The 18,092-nt window shown below is 38.9% G+C and overlaps 1 protein-coding gene across 12 annotated transcripts in view; it reads right to left on the bottom strand.

The window, feature by feature from the left end:
- Positions 1 to 1,166: 1,166 nt before the first annotated feature.
- Positions 1,167 to 18,092, bottom strand: part of LOC107863722 (small G protein signaling modulator 1) — a 43,379-nt gene continuing 26,453 nt past the window's right edge. For 5 of the 12 annotated variants that reach the window (XM_016709817.2, XM_047408040.1, XM_047408042.1 and 2 more), the window contains 5 exons: positions 12,004 to 12,087; positions 11,601 to 11,819; positions 2,221 to 2,494; positions 1,822 to 1,912; positions 1,167 to 1,650 (listed from right to left, as the gene is read on the bottom strand). In XM_016709817.2, the coding sequence (XP_016565303.1) occupies positions 11,778 to 11,819; positions 12,004 to 12,087 (126 nt within the window). In that variant the 3' untranslated portion in view covers positions 1,167 to 1,650; positions 1,822 to 1,912; positions 2,221 to 2,494; positions 11,601 to 11,777. Of the gene's footprint in view, positions 1,651 to 1,821; positions 1,913 to 1,939; positions 2,495 to 11,600; positions 11,820 to 12,003; positions 12,088 to 18,092 lie in introns of those variants that run through there. The other 7 variants (XM_016709816.2, XM_047408037.1, XM_047408039.1 and 4 more) reach the window with 4 other exon arrangements.

The following is an 18,092-nucleotide window of genomic DNA, read 5'->3' as shown; positions in this document are numbered from 1 at the left end:
TCCGTTCGTAAAAAAATTGCTCAAACCTCAACAATCAAGATCTAAGACCATCCTCGAAAAAAACTCCATAAATCCATATTCGATCACCTGGGAAAATAGGAATTATGATTGCAGTAACTGCAGTACTTTCCTGTGACACCTGTCTTCTGGATTCCTAACTTCCTGGTATTTCTCTCTTCCATATAAGCATTTTACCTCTGATTTGCCAGTTGTCCATTTATATCCAATACCACCTGATTTAGTTTATTCAAATTTGATACTTCACCCACAAGGGTACAAATTTCTGAAAGCATTTTTCGCATCATTTCACACAATTCTCCCACTTCGCTGGTTTGTTATCATTCTCATGTTCCTTTTGTCGTGACTGCCAAGGAAAGATAAACTCTGCTACCAATATGGAGCCAAGATGACCCCTGGATTAATAACCAAATCAAGAACTTTACAGTTTGAAAACAAAGCTTCAAAGCAGAAGAACAGAACTGAGAAGAAACGTAATGACTCGTATATCAATTAATTTGTACACTTAATATGCTTATAAGCAAATGAACCAATGAAATCCATTCTAGCTAAATAACTAAACGGAGCAACTCATTGATTGAAAGTTATAAGAGAATCTGCTAACGTTGCAAACAAACTACTTGAATCCATTCTAGCTCTCTATCCATCTATTGAATGTACCAATGAAATCCATTCTAGCTAAATAACCAAACCAACAAAATAAAAACCCAGCAACTAAATAATTGAAAGTTATAAGAGAATTTGCTAACATGGCAAACAAACTACTTGAATCCATTCTAGCTCTCAGTCCGTCTCTCGAATGTAACTCAATTACAGGAAGATATCCATTCTAATTTTGAGGGTTTTCTAACATAAATGGGCAATGGAATTTGAAAGTGGGTGTTAAATGACATGTAAAACTTAAAAAGGGCTCAAAAAGAGTAAATCAGGCACTGGATAAAGATGCTTTAAAAGTTTGGTACCGGTTAGATTTGGTTTTAAATAGTGAGAATTGGTGTAAATTAGAAATCCGTTTTGTTAATATTTTAATCTTTCTTCCAAGTTTTGTCAAGGAAATAGTTTTAGAAAAAGTGCCTCAAATGATTCTTAAGACCGCTAAAACAAAAAACACCAATAACCAAAGGCGACCAAAATGAACCACGGCACCGTAACCATCAACGTCACATTTTTCATTTTTCGATTTATAACATCAAATATTTGATCATCTTGTTTCAGGGGCACATGCAATGGGCAGAGAACATTGTGAACTCTTTTCGGAAAAACGGCTAGGCCCGCATGACAAAATCTCTTAGATAGTCTCATAAGTGCAAGTGCTAACCTAAAACAAATTTCACACCAGAAAAAAAGACGAGAATACTGATTCACCAATGAAGTTATAATAGAAGGTCCTCTCATGAATCTGTTTTTGTAGTTGATCAGCAGCTACGAGAGAGGGAGGGAGGGAGAGAGAGATGATAGCAATGAGTTAATCCGTATGCAACCAACTCTGAAAAGCATTCATTCCCTTTGTGTTGAACGAGATGGGAGGTCTATCAACTACACTGAGATTGCATGTTAACGAGCACGACTAGTCCCATATGAAGTACGGCACAGCACATTTGGCCTGGATAAATAAATACGCTTTTACCATTCCTACACTTAAATCGAAGACAAGTTAACGAAGATATAAAAATCTAATTTTTTTTTCTCTTCTCTAGAAATATTATCTGAATGAGCCTCCTAATTCTCATCAACTCTTAAGCTCTCCCCTGAATCATCTCAATGCTGACAAGTTTATCGAAATTGCTGAAACATAATCCTTACCACTAACTTTATGAAAGCAAAATTTTCATGTTCCCTAACAACTTGATTGTATTCACCAAGCAAGGTAAAGGAAACATGTAACTTAACAGTCCTGCAGAAGAAAAATACAAAAGGTACATCTTAGTTCTCCACTATAATTAACATGAAAAATTCAAAATTTGAAAGCAGAAATGGCCAGCTGAGACACTTGCTATTTTATGAAATGTACCCAAAGTATCAGCACGTATAACCATTACACGTGCTAATTATGTGTTCGGGTCCAATTCCAGATTACAGTACTTCTATTGGGAACATCAAATCACGAGACAAATTATCAGGCATAGTAAGAATTACACTTAGATAAACTTTACATAGCATTCTCCTATAGAATCAAGAAAAATTCAAAAATACTCGTATCACCTGAAGACTGAATTTTAGCTTTTTCACCAAGTACTTTCAGTATCCAGATAAAAGACTTAAAAACACAATGGTATAGGAAAAATTATCAATTCTGCCACCAATGCAAATTGATTCTTCTAAGGCAACAGAACTCCTCAGTTAATGCAAGTCAAGTCATTCTCTAACATGTATAAGAAACATTTGCTCTTTAATATGGAACTCAAGAGCAAAGAGGACAGTATTCCTTTGTGTGTAGACAGCAGGTGCATGGGGAGCCATCCTAACAGCAAATAACCTACAGAAGATAATCTACATTAGTTCGAGCTCCATGCACAAGCAAGAAGGAGAAAATTTCAACATCTAACACTCGGTTGCCCAATTGCATACATGCTGTAATGCATGGTGTGTAACAATGTCGGGAGTTCACCGGGCAATGCTAGAGACTGTAAAAGAGTTGGTTCTAGGGTGGAAACTTAGAAAGAGCATGAACGTAACTCCTACACTGCTCATGTCTACCATATGGAAGGAGACACATATCAGCGTGCTTTTAAGAGTGAAATTTACCATTGTACACATAGACAGAGCAGGTTGGCTTTGTGTACTTTTTAGGGAAAATTTGACTAGATTCTCTTTGTAGAGAATCATGTTTGCAGATAGACACCAGTGATGTTTAAAGTTTTCATAGAAAATTATGTTCTTTTGTAAGTTAGTCTACTTTTGTAAACACCTTATGTATGCATGGTTCTCCATCATAAATGTTACTGATGTTTATCTGCAGATACAATTATAAATAAACACAATCAACTAGTTATAAAATTAGAATTCAAGAATTTTCATTCAAGTTGGCCGATGGAAATAAGTTAACCGATTCAACTTTCTACTCCAGAATGATTCCCTTATCCTTGGCATATGCATCCTTTAACCCTTCATTTGTCACCCTTCCACTATTCTCAAAATGCTTTTTAATTAAATCCTCTCTCCATAGTCAATTCCATCCTCTCCTTCATCATATGTATCCTCTCGCTTCCCGCTTTTTCCCCCGCATTAGAATGCCCCTCTTGCACTCTTTCCCCTTCCTGCCACCTCATTTCCTCAATATTTCCTCTCCATTTTTAAGACTTCAAGGCTAAGATCTAATGTGAAATCTTCCCTGAAGTTTGTTTCCCATCACATCACTATTGACACATGAACCCTTCCTCTTTCCTTACAAAATATCTAGTCTTAGCTACATCAAATAAGTTCCAATCAACATCCAAAAAGCCCCCACAAGCATGCCCCACTTTTCTATGGATTGTCAAGAGCTTCTTGTAGGTCTAATATTATAGCTCCTTCATAGGTCTTATTAGATTCTTTGCTTCTAGAGAGGAGCTTTTCTCTCCAGAAAAAGATTTTACATTCTACACTTCTTAATCCGGGCTCATAATGCTACTTTTGGTAATTGGTATTGCAAGACCGGTTTGGTATATGTTCTGCAAAGCCAAACATCAATCAATAATAGTATCTGAGAATTCCACCCCACTATCAAACAATCTCATTATTTTCCAAAGCAACACCGAATGCATGGGTTTCTTCTTCACCTTATCATCTGCATAAAATAATCATTTACAAATAATCTTACTATTATGATGAAGATTATAACAAAAATGTGAAATGCAGAGAAGATGGAGCAATTTCAATATTGCATCAATCCAAAAGGAGAGCCATTTCTAGGTGTACAATGAATCCTTGAAAAAAAAAAAAGGACAGCCCGATGCACTAAAGCTCCCGCTATGTATAAGGTCAGGGGAAGGATCCCACCACAATGGTGTATTGTACGCAGTTTTACCTTGCATTTCTGCCAGAGGCTGTTTCCAAGGCTTGAACTTGAGACCTCCTGATCACATGGCAGCAACTTTACCAATTACTCCAAGGCTCCTCTTCAAAACGAAATCCCTAAATATCTTTACCTATGGTTGTGCCATGTATCCTATATGAAGATGTGTCTATGATCATTTTGTGTCGTATGTACATTCTCTCACACTCACTGACAAGTTGTAGCATAGATAATAATTATGAGAAATATAGAAGAAAAATATTATTGAATTGTGTATCTATATTATTACATTGAGACCCTATTTATAGACACTATATTTCCATCATTTTTCAAGTAGGACAATACATCACAATCCTTTAACAAAATATATATATATATACTATTTCTATTCCAACTCCTATTCCGATACTCCTCAAGCTAGTGCATACATGTCATATGTAGTGAGCTTGTTATAGATGTAATTAATACGAGGATCAATGAGGGACTTGGTAAAAGAAAACTAATAGGACTACTCGGAACATCCGGATACCTCAATTGAAAAGGAACAAACTAAAAAAGTGGCTGGAAAAGTAGTAACCGTTGCCTGAAAGTCGATCTTTCTCTAGAAAATAAACTGGTATAAATATATATGGGACATATCGAAATCAAGAGACGGGTAGATCTTGAACAAGAAAACGGCTATGAACCAGCATGTGGCCAGATCTCGCCGGAGGTAATGATCTCTTGGGTGGCGCGTGGGGGCACATGGGAGATCAATTCACAGCAGTGCTGCTTAGGGTTTGGTCACAGGAAGACACTGGACCTTTTGGTGGTGGTGGTGTTTTTCGAACAACACTGGCAAAAAGTAAAATTACGTAAATCAAATCTGAGGAGTCAACGTGAAGACTCACGAAAATCAAATCTGAAAAGTCACCATAAAGATGCACGGAGCTACACAAATCAACTCTGAGGAGTCACCGAAAAGGCGCACGATGCTATGCAATTCAGATATGAGAAAGTAGTCTAAAAAGATGCATGGTGTTACGCAAATCATATATGAGAAAGTTGTTACTGGTAGGGGTGGGCGTTCAGTATCCGATTCGGTATTTTTAAAATTCAGGTTCAGTAATTCGGTAATTGAAAGTAGATACCACATACCATATTTTAAACTTTGGTTTAGTAATTTGGTAATCGGTAAATTAAACTTTGTTCGGTACGGTATTTGGTAATAACATATTAGAGTTAAGAGTTGTGTAAGCTACGTTTAAACTTCGAAGAATATATTTAATAGAAACCCTATTTAATATTGTTTTTGTGCTTTTCAAAAATATATTACCAAGGTCCAAGGGATTCTTTGGGCTGATTAATACTACAATTGTCTATTGTGGTTTACCTTTATTCAATAAATAATTAGGTATTCATTACACCAAATACCAAACGGTATTAATAACTTATACCAAATCCAGCTCGAATACCAAGTTTTTGAAAGCTTACTCCTAAATACAGTACCAAATATCAAATTACCAAATTTCCATGTTCAGTTCGGTAATTCAGTTTTCGATATTTTATGCCCAACTCTGATCACCGAAAAGATGCACAGTGCTATGCATATTAGATCTGAGAAGCCACCAGAAAGAAGCACGGTGACTACTTTTCTTCCCTAATGCTTCTGAAATCAGTCCTTTTTAGCATGATTATTTTTCATGCATATATTGTTGGCCCGGCTTTTTCGGGACAGGCGGCTATGAATTATAACCTCCTATCAGCTGCGGAAGCTTTTTTGATTCTCTACCAAGATCATAAAGGCTTTGATACTATATGAGAAATATAGGAGAAAAATACTATTGATAAGTTGCTCGGAATCAGGTGTGGGTGTCTGATACGGGTAAGGATCTAGAGGTCGAGTCCTTCACGGTCTCAATTTAAAGATTCGGGGATATGGATCTAGGGATGAATATGGGTGCAAGGATTCGGCAAAAAATAATTTAAATATTTAAAAATAGAGTTACAAAACATAAATTATGAGATATTACGTGGAAAACTTGAGGAGAAAATATTGTTAAAGAAGAAATCCTGAAAGGAGATAAAAAGAAAAGCAATAACATTGAAATTTCTATATACAAGGTATTTCATTTTCTTCAATTTCACCTTTAGCTTTGATTTTGATTACAGAATTTCTTATATCTGTCCGGACTTCCCTGGTTTGGTAGATTTTGGTCGAAGTATCCAAAATTTGTTGACCAGATCGGGTACGGAGCCCACACCCATGTCGTGTCGACACGAGTGAGTTCGAGAAATTTACCTATAGAGTTGTGCATCTACATTATTACACAGACCCTATTTATAGACACTACATTCAATCCTTTACTAAGTAGGACACTACATTACAATCCTTTATACCAAATAGGCTTGTATATACTATTTTTGTTCCAACACCTATTCTAACCATAATCATGCCCAACATGTCATAAGAATATTCCACCCGAGATCTATTTAAATCCTTCATGAATATGTCAATCAATTGCTCTTCTATCTTCACATAGCTAGTAGAAATTACATTTTTCTTAATATTCTCACGAACAAAAGTGACCGTCAACCTAAATGTGTTTTGTTTGTTCCTGGTGCACTGGATCAAAATTTTGCTGGAGACGAAGGATACAAACTAACCTCCACAAAAAGGTGATGAATTCATAGTATTTCACATGAGTATTGAGCTATAGCTCTACACTTATATTCTGCACTATATTGAGATACATCATTTTGTTTCTTACTCCTCCAAGATTACATATTTCCACCAACAAAGACGCAACACCGATAGTAGATCTTTTATCAATTTGATCTAGCCTAATCAACATCTGCAAAACACTCAATACAAGTACGCATGTGATCACTATAAAGTAAGTCAAGGCTAGGAGCTCCTTTCAAGTGGCACAAGATCTCTTCTAAGGCTGCTAACATTTGACTGTCAATGCAGATATGAATTGGCCGATGATACTGACTTCATATGCAATATCTGGAGGGTCACTATGAGTTAGTTCAATTTCCACCTTATTTATCTTTCCGGATCATCAAAAGGGTAATGTACATTAGGAACCATTGGTGTGCAACACGAGTAAGCTCAATTTTCCAATTTCTGCAGGTAGATCCAGTAAATACTTTCTTTGGGACAAGAAAATCCTTTTCTTGTATCTTGCTACTTCGACACCCAAGAACTATTTCAAGTTCCCCAAGTGTTTGGTACTAAACTTGGCATGTAAAAACTTCTGGAGTGAATGAATTCCTACAAAATTACCTCATATAATAACAATATCATCAACATAAACAACGAAAAGAGTGATACCAACTGTTGAATGTCTGTAGAACCGAATAATCACACTTGCTCTTTTTTAATCCAAATTCTTGAACTACACCGCTAAATTTTCCAAACTAGGCACATAGACTCTGCTTTAGAACATATAGACTTTCTAAAATGACAAACTTTCCCATACTCTCCCTAGGAACAACCCCAGGTGGTTGCTCCATATACACTTCTTTCATTGAGATTGCCAGGAAGAAATGCATTCTTGATATCCAATTAATGTAAAGGACAATGCTAGAAGCAGCAAGGAAAATTAACAAGCAAGCAAATGTTAACTTGGCACCAGGGAGAAGGTGCCAGGAATGGATAATACACCCCATAGGTCTAAGCATAGTCGTAAGCCAAAAATCTAGCCTTAAATCTTGCCACAGAGCCATCACGATTAACTTTGACCGCAAAGGCCCATTTGCATCCAATTGCTTTCTTTCCTCTTAAATCCATCAAACTCCAAGTGTGATTTTCATCTAAACCATGTATCTCCTCAAGCATAATGTCATGCCAACCAGGGTAGTTCAAGGCACCCTTCACTGTTTTGAGAGAAGACATGTAGTCTAGAGAGGTAACCAAATAACTAGATGCAGCTAATAAATAGTTAAAAGACAAAATTAGCAATACAAAATCTGGACTTGCATTGACATGATCCTTCCCGAAGAGCAATACAAAGGTCAAGGTTTTCTAGAGGATTAAGTGGTGGAACTTCTGATGGCAAAGGAATTCTATCATCGATATTCTGCCTCGAGTAAAACTTGAATAATTGGCGATTTTGTTGGCGCAAATGGAAAAAAGTGTTGAAGGCACAACAATGGATTGGTGCTCCATAAATGGACTAAGAAATAGAAGAAAATCATCTAATTTTAAGGAATAGAAGAGCATCATCTAATTTTTCTATCACAACACAGGTAACCTGATAAAACTTACCACTCATTTTCCTTTCCATCACTTGTAGATGGGAGGTGCACACAAGAATGGTGTAGTCTCTAAAAATACCACCTCAGTGGATCCCATATATTTTCCAAGTTCAATAGATAACATCGATACCTATCTGAAGGCGAGAATACCCCAAGAAAACACACTTCAATGCATTGGGATCCAACTTGGTAAATGATGATCGAACATCTCGAACATAGCATTTGCTTCCAAATAACTTAGGTTCCACCAAAAGTAGTGACTTATTTGGAAAAAAAAAAAAAAGTAACGCACATTACCAAGTACCAACAAGCATAATGAATGGCATGTGATTTATTAGAAAACAAGCAGTAGAGACTGCATCAACCAATAATTATTTAGGAACCTTTATTTGGAACAGAAGTGTCCAAGCTATCATAAGCAGATGCTTATTCTTCCTCTTAGCAACTCCATTTTGAGAGGGTATATCAACACATGAAGACTATTGGAGAATACTGTGTTGTCGCATGTAGGATCAAAATACTTCTCATATATTACTTAGCGTTATCGGCTCATAGAATACGCTCTGATGAAGTGAATTGAGTTTTGACTTCAACCCAAAAATCGGAAAAGTGAGTACACACTTCAGATCCACACTTCATATAGTAAATCCAAGGAATTTAAGAAAAATAATCTAAAAAATGACAAATATAATTATGCTCAATTTTAACAGCCTATTGCAAACAACCTATCGGAAACAGCCTCTCTACTTCTTCGGGTGTAGTGGTATGGACTGCGTAAATTTTACCCTCCCAAGATCCCCACTATGTTGGAATACATTGGGTTTGTTGTTGTTGTTTAGAAACAACGGGACATGGTCCCCAAACATCAAAATGAACTAACTCAAAAGCTGGCTCAACTTGATTATTAGTCCTTGGACTTACGAGATGTGATGGTGTTCTGCAAATCGACATGACGCACAATCCAAGGAAAAAATATTCTGAAACTGAGGACAGAGCGCTTCTCCAACAGAGGCAGAGAAGGATGTCTCAATTGACAACATGCTTCAAATGGAGATACGGCACTGAAGCAGACCACAAACAGAAACTCCTATTTCATCAAGGATGTAGAGATCATCATATACATATCACTTCCCAATTACCTCATTCGTTGTAAGATCACAGAACAAACAATGATCGGGAAATAACAAGATATAATAATTAAGGTCTCTTTACTGGCATAAATCAAATTAAATTCCAACTTTGGTCAGATGACAAGGTAATAGAGGAGGTTGGTTTAACAGTTCCAAATCCAACACTGTTACAAGTTGATCCATCAGCTACATCAACTGCCTAATTAGAGATGGTTCTTTGTGTGGTCAAAAGCTAGAAAAATACTAGAATTGCCTGTCATGTGATTTATGGCACCTGAATCAGTGACCAATTTATTTGAAGAGGTGATAAGACATACTTTATCTGACTTAGCAAAAGCAGTAACTGAAGAGAATTTTTGATATTGAGAAATTTAGCAAACTCCTCGACCGAAACAAAAACCATTTTGTTAGATAATGAACTAGAAGCAACAACTACTTTAGATCTTTGAGTTACCAGATTACGATCAGTCATTGTCCCAATTAAAGTACTCAAGGTATCATAAATAAACTGAGCGGGAAAACCAACAAAACTTCACCAAGTAGAAATACCCCAACAAATTTCCAAATGCTCAAGAATCAATAGAGCTCACCTGACCTAATCAAACTAATTCTTCACTTAAAAGTAAACAATCAACCAAGGAAGAGATTCACATGGTAAAATTCAATTGAAGTTTTAATAGTAATCTGACTCCAAAATCAACAAATACAAGGTCAAGCGATTTTGAACAAGGAAAACAAAGTTCACAGAACCTGGAATGCTCTGAAATCTACACAACCGAGGTTTGCTAAACAAGGGACTGAAAAGTTCTTACCGAAAAAATTTAGGTGATGCTGGAACTGAAAATCTAATCTGATTCCGATGTTACGAGCACCCCCACGTGCCTCGTAATGCTGGAACTGAAAATCTAATCTGATTCGGAGGTTACAAGCGCCCCACGTGCCTAGTACTATGTTGCTCGGACTCTTAAAAAATGTCAATGGGTGCTTGTTGGATTCCCCAAAAGTAGTGTATTTTTGGAGAATCCGACATGGGTGCAGCATCAAAAATGAAGAGTCCGTGCAACTTGGGCCTTGAATGCAGAAGCTGTCAGAAATAGTTTGCCAGAGTGTTAGCATTACGCTCTTCCCCTGGCACCAAACTATGGGTTTTTATAGATCAAGGTGAGGTGGTCCTCCCAGTGAGATTAAAATATCAAGTTCTTAGTACCTCCCTGTACCAGACATGACACCAAACCAAACAAGTCACGACCAATTTTCTGGCTGACATCAGTGATTCGAAAAGAAAAACAAAACAAGAACTTTGCTCTGATACCATGTCAAATACTGGGAAAATGGAATAAACAATCTTAAAATTATATTAATCCGAGAGGAGAGCTAATTGTAGGTGTACAAGTCATCAATCTATGGAAAACAAAATCAAAACTCCCTAAATATCTCTACCTATGATTGTACTATGTATTCTATATGAAGATGTGTCTGTTCATTCGGTATCTGTACATTTTTTAAAACAGAATAATAACCACATTTCATGATCAAGGCTAAACAGTCCATAAATAACTGTCAACATTATAGAATTGAATACTAAATTTGACTCAAGAATCACCAAAGTCCAGGAGGAATGAATATCAAGCACTTCTTTCTAAATGATACACTACCATAGATGAGCAAAGCAATACATTCATCAAATAGAATTACTTTAGAGAACAAAATCCTACCATTTCAGGGTTTCTCTCTGTAAGTTTCTTCATCTTCTTAGGCTTAGTTTTCGGCTATGTTCATTCTTCATTAATTCAGAAGCCCAACTGCCTTTCTCTTATCAAGGTCACCCTGAAATTCTAAATTAAAAGCCCCACAAGACCTCTCAATTTTGAAGTCATTACTTCTTTGTTACACTATGAGCCCCATAAACAGCCACCAATCCCGTACCCCTTCCCGATAATTTTCAACCTAAGTTGTTCCATCATTCCAAGAGATCGTATTTACCTCGATAATTTAACCCTAAATTCCCTTACACTTCTCCAGACAATTTCTCATGTAGGGGAATTGTCCTCTAACAGTCACTAAAAGTAAACCCATGGCATGAATAAAAAAGAGAGGACGTTTGCATGGTCCGTCAGAAGTCAGGTCTCACAAATTATCAAAAACAAGAATTTTGGGGATTAAACAAAACTACTGTATTGGGTTCAGATAAGAAACAAAAAATAGCAGAGTACCTTGGGTGAAGGTAGTGCATGGACGTATACTCAAATGCCAACCACATTGCTGTATAAACTCCAATAAAACTATATCTGATAATCGTTCGGCACTCCAACGCTAAAATCATATTACAGTTAACAACTCCACATGAGAGATCTGCCTTGCCATCTAAGCAAATGGAAGAGACCACACACTCAGTCACCAGTTTGGGTTGCTGGATTTCTACCTTTAATCAGCTGCTTCAAACAGGAGAGAGACATTTAAAAACAGTAAGGTTTTATTAGCAAGACCAACTTGCCAGATAAAATATTACAAAATATTTACTAAGAAAATGGTGCCATCTCATACGAGAAATTGAATGATCCCACTGACCAGGAAAAAGTATCAAAATCCTAATGCCAGAAGGTTAAAAGAAACAACCTTGTAGAAGTACTTCCTCCGCAGTTTGATGGCAGTCCGTACACACCTCTTGACCCGAATCTTTAACATATTGTCGTTGAATATCTGATACATGTTCAACATACAATTATCAGTAAATGCTCAACATACAATATAATGAACTACCACTTCTGAAGAAGATAACAACGCTATGTCACGAAATGAGATGAAGTCTGAGGTCCATCAGCATGTCAATATAGTAAATTGATATATCAATGATAGGACAAACACACTTTAAAACATAACAAGCATGATAAACATAAAAATAGTCCGACATCTTTAAAATTTATTTTTAACCCTTCAGCAGCAAAATAGAGGTACTTTAAATTCCTGTTGAGAAAATATATGTTTTCTTCTCTATTTTAAAGAGGGTAATTGAAAACAAATGCTCCCAGGCACGTTTTACGAGAATCCTCTCTTACTTTCTAGGGGAGAGAGCAACCGCTTTCCGGTAGTCTTCTACGCCAGAAACAGCCCTTTTCTTTCTTTTCTTCCTTAGGTAACACACACTCTACGCTATCTCTTAACCTTTTTCTTTCTTTTAATGCTTTTAGTTCACATGACCGAAGATAGGATTTACGACCATGCTGGTTTTAAATCTTTTGACATTGCTAAAACCGCGTCAAAGTCTGAGACTTGGTTTAAGTGGACTAAGTGTAGCAGAAATTTGATGAGAAAAATAACTTTAAGCCTTAAAGTTATGAAATGGTTAGTTCACGTATCTAATGATGCCTCAAACGAGCAGAGAATGTCAACAAAGAGATGGAAAACAAGAAACCTTTTTGCTGAGTTCTATTGTAACCTTAAATACAATGAACATGGTACGTACAAACGCTTTATTGCGGTACAAGGGGGGAAACAGATCTGTGATTATATCTCCAGAAATTGCATTAAATGCTGGTTAGACAGCAATAGCTCAGAAGATCGAAAAATTTATTGCGACCCCAATCAAAAAGGGTCCATCGACATTCAATCTTCAGCATCATCATCAAAAGTCCTCCTTTGCAGAGTCCATCAGAAGCATTAAATGGTCACCGGAAGCAATAAAAGGAGCGACACCTCAAATATCCAACTCCAAAATCAAAGTTGCTGGACAGTCGGAGGTTTCAGAAGACGATGTACTTTTTTTCTTTGATAACCTTCAGAAGACAATGTACTTGGCAGATGCTTCGTGGGGAAATTCATGTCAGCAAGCCATGAAATCCCAACTCTTAACGATGTAAGAAGGTGGGTGAGCATCGTATGAAACACAACCCATGGAACCAACATGTATGTGATGAATGAGACTCAATTCCTCCTCGAACTTCCAACTAGGAAGGAAGCAGAACATGTCTTGAAAGGTGAATGGAGGTGGAAGAGGTCCATTCTAAGTCTGGACTGGTGGACTCCAACTCTAGGATGCTGGCGGGAAGAGAAACCACGAACCTGGGTATGGATTCACATCTATGGATTGCCTCTGAACCCCTGGTCACAAACTATTTTCTGGCAGATAGGAGATGCATGTGGTGGATGGATTGAAACGGTGAAAGAAACCAACAACAACAACATACCCAGTGTATTCCCACCAAGTGGGGTCTGGAGAGGGTAGAGTGTACGCAGACCATACCACTACCTCAGGAGAAGTAGAGAGGATGCTTCCGATAGACCCCCGGCTTAGGACCGATACCCATATACCAACCCAATTATAAGTGTATATAACTAGTATGGTACACAAGACAAACTAACAGAATACCAAACACAAAAGATAAGTACATATATAAACTAGTAAGGTAAGCAAAATAAACTAACACCGCTAGCCACGAACAAAAAACTCCAGCCCCCGAGGAGTGCACCCCTACTATTACCGACGCCCTCCCACCCCTAACCCTCTACCCTAATCCGCTTCCTCCAAACCTTCCTATCAAGTGTCATGTCCTCCGTTAGCTGTAACTGCTCCATATCATGCCTAATCACCTCCCTCCAATATTTCTTTGGTCTACCTCTACCCCACCTAAAACCATCCATAGTCAGTGTCTCACACCTCCGCACAAGAGCATCTAAGCCCCTCCTCATCACGTGCCCGAACCAACGTAACCTAACTTCTCGCATCTTGTCCTCCACCGAGGAAACTCTCACGTTCTATCGAATAATCTCATTCCTTACCCTATCTTTCTTGGTATGCCCACACATCCATCGCAACATTCTCATCTCTGCCACCTTCAACTTTTGGATGTGGGAGTTCTTAACTGGCCAACACTCCGCTCCATACACCATAGCCGGCCAGACTACCACTCTATAGAACTTACCTTTAAGCTTCGAAGGCACCTTTATCACACAGAACTCCCGAAGCGAGCCTCCATTTCAACCATCCTGCCCCAATACGATGCGTGACGTCCTCGTCAATCTCACCATTGCCCTGAATCATAGACCCCAGATACTTGAAACTCTCCCTCTTCTGAATGGCCTGAGAATCCAGCTTCACAACCACTCCAGCCTCCTGCGACACATCACTGAACTTACACTCCAAGTACTCCGTCTTGGTTCTACTTAACCGAAATCCTTTAGACTCAAGCGTCTGCCTCCACATTTCCAACTTATCATTAACTCCACCCCGAGTCTCGTCAATCAGAACCACATCATCTGCGAATAACAAACACCGAGGCACCTTCCCTTGAATATGTCGCGTCAAAACATCCATCACCAAGGAAAATAAAAACGGGCTAAGAGTCGATCCCTGATGCAACCCTATCACGACTGGAAAGTGCTCTATCACGACTAGAAAGTGCTATGAATCTCCACCTACCGTCCTCACCCGAGTCTTCGCCCCATCATACATATCCTGAATCGCCCTAGTGTACGCCACGGCACCCCTCTAGCCTCCAAGCACTCACAGAATCTCCCTATGAACTCTTTCATATGCCTTCTCAAGATCAATAAACACTATGTGCAAGTCCTTCTTCCTCTCCCGAAACTGCTCCACTAATCTCCTTACAAGGTGAATGGCCACAGTGGTCGAGCGACCTAGCATGAAACCGAACTGATTCTCAGAAATCGTCACGATCCTTCTCATCCTCATTTCTACCACCCTTTCCCAAACCTTCATATTATGACTCAACAACTTAATACCTCTATAATTAATACAACTCTGGATGTCCCTTGTTCTTATACACTGGAATCATCGTACTCCATCTCCACGCTTCAGGCATCTTTGCTGTCCTAAAAATACTGTTAAACAACCTTGTCAACCACTCCAAACCTGTCCCGCTAGTGCTTTTCCAAAAATCCACTGGAATCTCGTCTGGCCCTGTCGCCCTACCCCGCCTCATCCTGCGAATAGCTCCCTTGACCTCCTCAATCTTGATACACCTACAATACCTATAATCTCGACACTCCTCAGAATTCTCCAAGTCCCCCAACACGAAACCTTTGTCCCCCTCGTCGTTCAAAAGTTTATGGAAGTAGGACTGCTACGTCTCCCTAATGAGAGCATCCTCCACCAACACTGTACCATCCTCTCCTTTGATGCACTTCACTTGGTCAAGGTCACGAGCCCTCCGCTCCTGGCCTTAGCCAGCCTATACAACTTCTTATCTTCGCCTTTCTCCTCTAAAGCCGCATACAGGCGCTCAAAAGCTACAGTCTTAGCCGCCATAACCGCTAACTTAGCCTCTCTCCTAGCTACCTTATACTCCTCCTTATTCGTCTGTCTTTCCTCCCCATCCTTGCTCGCAACCAACTTAGCATAAGCCACATTCTTATATTCTACCTTTCGCTTAACCTCTTCATTCCACCAGTCTCCCCGATGTTTGCTAGATTGACCTCTCGAGGCACCCAACACCTCTCTAGCGGTCTCCCTAATACAACTAGCAGTCGTCTCCCACATACTATCCGCACCTCCCTTACTCTCCCAAGCCCCCCTACTCTTCAACTTCTCATCTATTTCCAAAGCAATAGCCAAAGTCAAGCTAACCCACTTAATCCTGGGCCGAGCCGACACGCTTCTCTTCTTTTTGCCCTTCTTGATAACCAAATCCATCATCAACAGCCTATGCTGAGTCGAAAGATTCTCGCTAGGTATGACTTTACAGTCTTTACAAAGCGCTCTATCCCCTTTCCTAAGAAGCAAAAAGTCTATTTGAGTCTTGGCTACTAACTACGAAACGTAATAAGGTGTTCCTGCTTCGGAAAGCTTGAATTCCCTATCCACAAACCAAAAGCCCTAGAAAAATCCAAAAGAGCAGCTCCTCCATCATTCCACCCCCCAAAACCAAAACCACCATGCACATCCTCAAAACCTCTTGGCAAAGACCCAATATGCCCATTGAAATCCCCTCCCACGAGAAGCTTCTCAGTGCTCGGGATGCTCCTCACTACCTCATCTAAAACCTCCCAAAACTCCTTCTTCTCCTTCTCGCCCAAACCTACTTGCAGGGCATCGGCACTAATAACGTTCACCGTAGACCCTCCAATGACCAACTTAATAGACATCAACTTATCACTAACTCTCTTTACCTCAACCACCTGCTCCCTAAGTTCCTCATCTACTAAGATACCTACCCCATTTCTGTCTCACGCTACCCGAGTACCACAACTTATAACCATCCACATCTCTCGCCTTAGTGCCTACCCATTTAGTTTCCTGGACACACACTATACTAACCCTCCTCTTTCGAAGAATCTTCACCAGCTCTATAGACTTACCCTGCAAAGTTCCTATGTTCCAAGATCCAACTCACAACCTAGAAGCTCCCTTATCCCCCATAACCTTACTACCTCTTACCCCTAACCCCAAACTCGTCCCCAACCCAGCCCCCCCACCTCCTAACCCCGATCCCGACCTATGACATGACCCTAGTCTACCATTGTCAATTCCAACCACTACACAAATAGGAGAAAAATGATGCAAAGAAAAAAAGACAGATAACAGAGGAGAATAAAGATAAGGCTAAAAAGACCAACTGGTTATAATGAAATCAGTCAATGAGTTAGAATCTGCTGCCCAACACCGACAACAACCAATATATACTACCAAACTAAATATATATGCTAGTTCCTCAGGTAACAGTAATCAAAACTACTAAAACAACTAGAAGCAAAAAAAAAAATGCAAATAGTATTAACAGGTAAAACACTATTAAGAATTACCAAAATCACCAAGTCGTCACCCTCAATCTAGATAGGCAGCCAAGACACTCAAAAAAAGGAATCAAGATAAAAATATTATACCCAACTAGAAAACATGGAGCGAGTGCACTTGATCGATTGAGTCCATTTACTTGATAGAGTCGTTGGATTCCGACAATCTGCGGTCGAACTTGGTCGCCGGAATAGTATTGTTGTCGCCGGAATACTAAGAAAATCATTTGCACTGGGAACGAATCAAAGTCAAGGGTGACAGGAAAGCAGTACCCAGAGATATTGAAATGGAAAGTGATGGCTACATCTTCAATACGACCATTTGGTGTGAGATCCCAGCGACTGTGAAGAAGAGGAAGATGGCTGGAGAACAATCCTTAAATCCTTTGGATAATAACCAGGGTCAAACCTTTTTGTCCACTAAACTATCTGCAAAAGAGGTCTGTGGGCACGTGGACTCCTCGATTGAAGCCAACAATTTTAAAAACCTTGTACGTGATAGGGACGTGGGGTTTTGCCAGCTATTAAGCCCTCTACTCCTTGTGAAAGAAGAAATTTGAGTCAAAAGAAAAAATTGGGCCTTGACCCAATTCAGCTGACAAAAGATACTGGTATCAGGCCCAATCCACCAAAATATGACCCAATGTTAACTGAGGCTCAAGTCTGTCAAATTCTGGAGAATTCCATACGAGTGGTGACAGTAAAAAACAACGGAAACCAAGAGAAGAAGAGAAGCGGTGATGCGTTTGAAATGGAAACACAAGATTTGCGGAGAGATTGATAGTGCAGATGAAGATTTAGCCCAACAATTCATCTCTTTACCAATTTCTAACACGCAACCTCTAGAAATATGTGAAGAAGCTTCTTTACTGATAGAAGATACACATTCCCAGTTCATGGAAAGGATATGGATATGGATGTATCTCTGGGAATGTTCAAAAACATTAGTAGAATTT

This window comes from Capsicum annuum, chromosome 3 (genome assembly GCF_002878395.1).
Source record: "Capsicum annuum cultivar UCD-10X-F1 chromosome 3, UCD10Xv1.1, whole genome shotgun sequence".
In the NCBI taxonomy this organism is placed as follows: domain Eukaryota; kingdom Viridiplantae; phylum Streptophyta; class Magnoliopsida; order Solanales; family Solanaceae; genus Capsicum; species Capsicum annuum.
Note: the sequence above shows the minus strand (reverse complement) of the source record. Positions and strands in the feature narration are given on the sequence as shown.